At 45.9% G+C, this 4,251-nt stretch overlaps 2 protein-coding genes across 2 annotated transcripts in view; one reads left to right on the top strand and one right to left on the bottom strand.

Annotated features, from left to right (window-relative positions):
- Positions 1–2,285: 2,285 nt before the first annotated feature.
- T265_05778 (hypothetical protein) overlaps positions 2,286–4,251 on the top strand; it is a gene marked incomplete at both ends in the record, with an annotated part of 27,026 nt that continues 25,060 nt past the window's right edge. The window contains one exon of the mRNA XM_009170872.1: positions 2,286–2,518. Coding sequence (XP_009169136.1) covers positions 2,286–2,518 — 233 coding nt within the window. The remainder of the gene's footprint in view (positions 2,519–4,251) is intronic.
- Positions 2,981–4,251, bottom strand: part of T265_05777 (hypothetical protein) — a gene marked incomplete at both ends in the record, with an annotated part of 19,505 nt that continues 18,234 nt past the window's right edge. The window contains one exon of the mRNA XM_009170871.1: positions 2,981–3,100. Coding sequence (XP_009169135.1) covers positions 2,981–3,100 — 120 coding nt within the window. The remainder of the gene's footprint in view (positions 3,101–4,251) is intronic.

Genomic DNA, 4,251 nt, shown 5'->3' on the forward strand with positions numbered 1-4,251 from the left:
ACTGTACAGGCTGGTTCGAAAGTCCTCAAAGCGAAGCGTAGGTGCTTTGGGTTGATGGATATATGGTTTTGAGGTAAATGGCTAGTAAATGCTAACCGACGTGGCTGAAACTTTTGGCGGCTCAGGACTCAAGGTTAAGCCACGCAAAGGTGATCAACTAATGTGACAGGAGACGAAAACATTCTCTCACTTTCGGGTTACCGAAATCGCTAAAACATTCATATTTCTATTTGGCTACCAAGGCGGAAATATATGAGAAATTCAAAGCGGTACTGGCGACTGCTTATGGCAATCGGCACCTGAAAAAGCGTTGTAAATGGATAGTTCTGTCTTTTGTTATTCTCGACAGTCAAACAGCAAAAGTACAACCAGCTTAGCAAAAAAAACTACGTGCTTACTTTGACCCGATTGACTGCTTCCTGGGCCTGGTACATTCGCGAATTCCGTGTCGGTTGTCGTTCAGACAACAGCTGTGTACTGCCCAAATAGCGCGCATGAAACAGGACTCCGTTTATAAGAGAATCCGGAAAGTCTGGATGTCTCACAGAAACTGTGGGAAATTGCGACAAAAGGAAAAATCCGATAAATTATTGTAGGACCATTTTTATATTAACCATTGAACGAGAGACAGTAGTAATGAGTGAAACGGATCGTTCTTTTATAACAACAGACATCGGGTGCATTATTTTCATTTTTAGGTGTCAATGGAATGAGCGGATAAAGCCAGATTATCTTAGGGAACACCAGTTCCACTGTGGGATTACAGTCAAGCATACAAGCACTGTGGAAGTAAAGTGATTGTACCAGTTAAGACAAATTTATCTATGACCATTCTTCAAGAATGGCTCAGCTCGAAAGAATTAAATACATCCGTAAATCCATTAATAAGCAGCTGATCGTACATTGCGTTCCATTTTTATCCATACACAAACCTCGAGTATTGATACAAAGAACAGTTATTACCCTGTTCTCTATTAATTTGTGTTTATTCCTATCGTCACGGTGGTCTTTCAGTATATCGCTGGCACACGACCCGTAGGAAGCACGGGGACTGAAATACTGTTAGGACGCCCATGCACTGACCGAATGGGCAACCGAAATGATATGGGTAGTTTGAACCACTCCTCTGGGTTACCATAAGGTACCACATTATCGTGGTGTACTTTATTCCCACGAATCAAAAATAGGCAAAAGAAGACATAACTGATTAGCTGGAATTCCTTTGCCTTGTGAAGCCACTATGTCCACTTAAGAAGTGTAAAATTGAAAATTGCAGTTTTTAACCAGAGACTGAAACCTTGCCGTGGTGTGACTGTTCGTAGGCCTGTGCGACACTTGTAGTCTTTCATACCGGGTCGGTCAATGATTAGAGGTCTCACTAACGCGGGTCTCGTGGCCCTCCAAGTTATAGGTTGGAAAATTAAGTGCGATTTGTTTCTTAAAGATAGTGATGCATCTGCATCTCCCGCCAAACACTGAGGTGTTGCAGTCAACCTAATGTTTTGTTCAAGGACTCTAATCGTACCCCCGTCTAGGTGTGGGCAGCCAAACAGTGTTCTAGCCCACGTACAACCGTGATGACCACAATTAACAACAATGCCATGCCACATCGGTCGTTGCGTGGTACCATCAGCCGGGTCGCATGTCTTGCTGTACACAGCGAGGCGCGTTAGCGAACCGCCCCGTCACTCTCAACTAGCTTGCGGAAAGGAAAAATCTGATAAATTATTGTGGGGCCATTTTTGTATTAACCATCGAACGAGAACACTTGTAGTCTTTCATACCGGGTCGGTCAATGATTAGAGGTCTCACTAACGCGGGTCTCCTGGCCCTCCAAGTTATGGGTTAGAAAATTCAGTGCGATTTGTTTCTTTAAGATAGTGATGCATCTGCATCTCCCGCCAAACATTACGGTGTTGCAGTCAGCCGAATGTTTTGTTCGAGGACTCTAATCGTACCCCCGTCTAGGTCTGGACACCCAAGCAGTGTTCTAGCCCACGTACAACCGTGATGACCACGATTAACAATAATGCCATGTCGTTGCGTGGTACCATCAGCCGGGTCGCATGTCTTGCTGTACACAGCGAGGCGCGTTAGCGAACCGCCCCGTCACTCTCAACTAGCTTGCGGATACACACCTCTGGTGATCTAGAGGCCGCTGAAGCAGGATATGCAGGGGTTAGTATCGTCATAAGTTGCCGGGTGGAAGGACCTTGCTTGACTGGATACCCGTTGATAGTCTCCTCAGTGCGGTCCGTTAGGCCACTTCCGTGAAGGGGTCACAGATGGAGGAAGTTTCTCTGTGGCTGGGAGTTTCTCCGTGGCATGGCACTAACAGGTTCAAGTATTGGCAACCAGACAGAAAATTGGCACTGCTTGAATCTCGGACAGATGTTACCGCGGGTCCCGAACATAATTTGGCCCGACGATTTATTAGAAGTCAAGTGGAAGTGAGCGTGCACGCCGACCGTGAAGCCTGGTGGACACAGAAGGCTAAGGAAATGGGAGACCCAGAAAGGTGGGAATGCCTGAAGATTGTGTCACTTGATCCGCAAGACTAGTAGCCGAGAACCGCTTGCAAGCGGAACCATCTAGGGTCAAAGTGGCACGACCGTGTTAAATAAATGATAACGATTCTATCGCTGGGCCACTGACCAACAAATCCCGTGGCCACCCTCTGCCAATCGTTTGGGTCAAATAACTGAAGTACAGTAAACCTCGAACCCCTGCTTCGGAGATTTGTGACTACATATGTTCCTTCAAGCGCTACCGAACTCTTGGCCCGAAAAACCCACTCGTATTCCTTGGAGATGGGGGTAATATCCTCAGTCATCAATTGCCTGATCTGGTTGCCTGTACTTGGGAAAAGGGGATTGTTTCCTACACCGGGAGAGAATTGGCAGTAGTGCCAATTAAAAAGACGCAAGTGGTGGGTGCCGCAATCACGGTGGGTTAGCTTGACCCCAGTCGTAACTAGACTCTAGACGTCACCTGTCCTTCGTCGCCTTGTGGTGGCTCGTGAAACAGATTCGGGAGCAGCAAGCGGGATTCCGTGCTGGTGGGGGGTTGCGTTGACCAAATCTTCACACTCCATCACGTACTAAAACAAAGCCATATGTATAAACAATCCACAATTTTAGCAGTCCTGAAACTAAAATAAAGCCATATGTATAAACGATCCACAATTTTAGCAATCCTGGATTCTCAAGGCGCATTGAACTCGATCCACTTGACACGCTTACCCATTAACAAATACTTCGGAAGTTTGTGAAAATAATAACTTGCGTACTCAGACTTCAAGGCGAGTGAGATCATACAGAGAGCTCTAAAAACTTCCGTACACAAACAAAATGTAAAGTCATGCTTCTGAAAATGAAACAATTGAACACGCCACTCGCAACCCCAGAAGAGGCGCTCGAAGTTGTAGTGTTTGAAGTACCTTGGAAGCACTATTAGTTCCGACTGTAATGAATAGGGCGAGTGAGATCATACAGAGAGCTGTCTAAAAGCTTCCGTACACAAACAAAATGTAAGGTCATGTCTCTGAACATGAAATAACTGTCACGCCAATCGCAACCCCAGAAGGGGGCTCGAAGTTGTAAAGTGTTTGACGTACCTTGGAAGCACTATTAGTTCCGACTGTAATGTAACAGATGAAGTTGAGGCAGGGCTTGGGGCGCGTTTTCTAATTTTAGACACTTATGGTGTCAAAAGGTCATATATCTGAATCGTGAGGGGAGTGGGAATCAGGCTACATTGCAGGCTGTTTAATTAAATAGTGTGCGCCTCATCTTCTAGGATAGGGACCACGCAACCCCCACCGCGCCCCGTTCGAGACCCCGCAACCTATGGCTGCCTATCGATACCAATAGCATTCTTTTTGTTAGTTTCTATCTAGATTGCTTGAATGAGTGTCTGGAGGTGTACGCGCCCCGTGACCCCGCAACCTATGGCTGCCTATCGATACCAATAGCATTCTTTTTGTTAGTTTCTATCTAGATTGCTTGAATGAGTGTGTGTCGGTGTAGGCATCCCGAACTGATTGTAGTAAGCTAGCTTTAAATCCCTTCCCCATCCACCTTCATTCTTTTTTCACAATAAGGCCTTGAAATAAAATGTGGTTGTAGGGCAGCAAAGCGTCAGTGCTGAACATTGATGTTATGCTGTCGGTGCCGATGATTATGCGGTTCTTAACGGACGTGCAAAATTGATCTGAAGTGGGTGATTGGGAATTCATGGAACCACTGTAGC

The sequence above is a fragment of the Opisthorchis viverrini genome (genome assembly GCF_000715545.1).
Source record: "Opisthorchis viverrini unplaced genomic scaffold opera_v5_114, whole genome shotgun sequence".
NCBI classification, from domain to species: Eukaryota; Metazoa; Platyhelminthes; class Trematoda; order Opisthorchiida; family Opisthorchiidae; genus Opisthorchis; species Opisthorchis viverrini.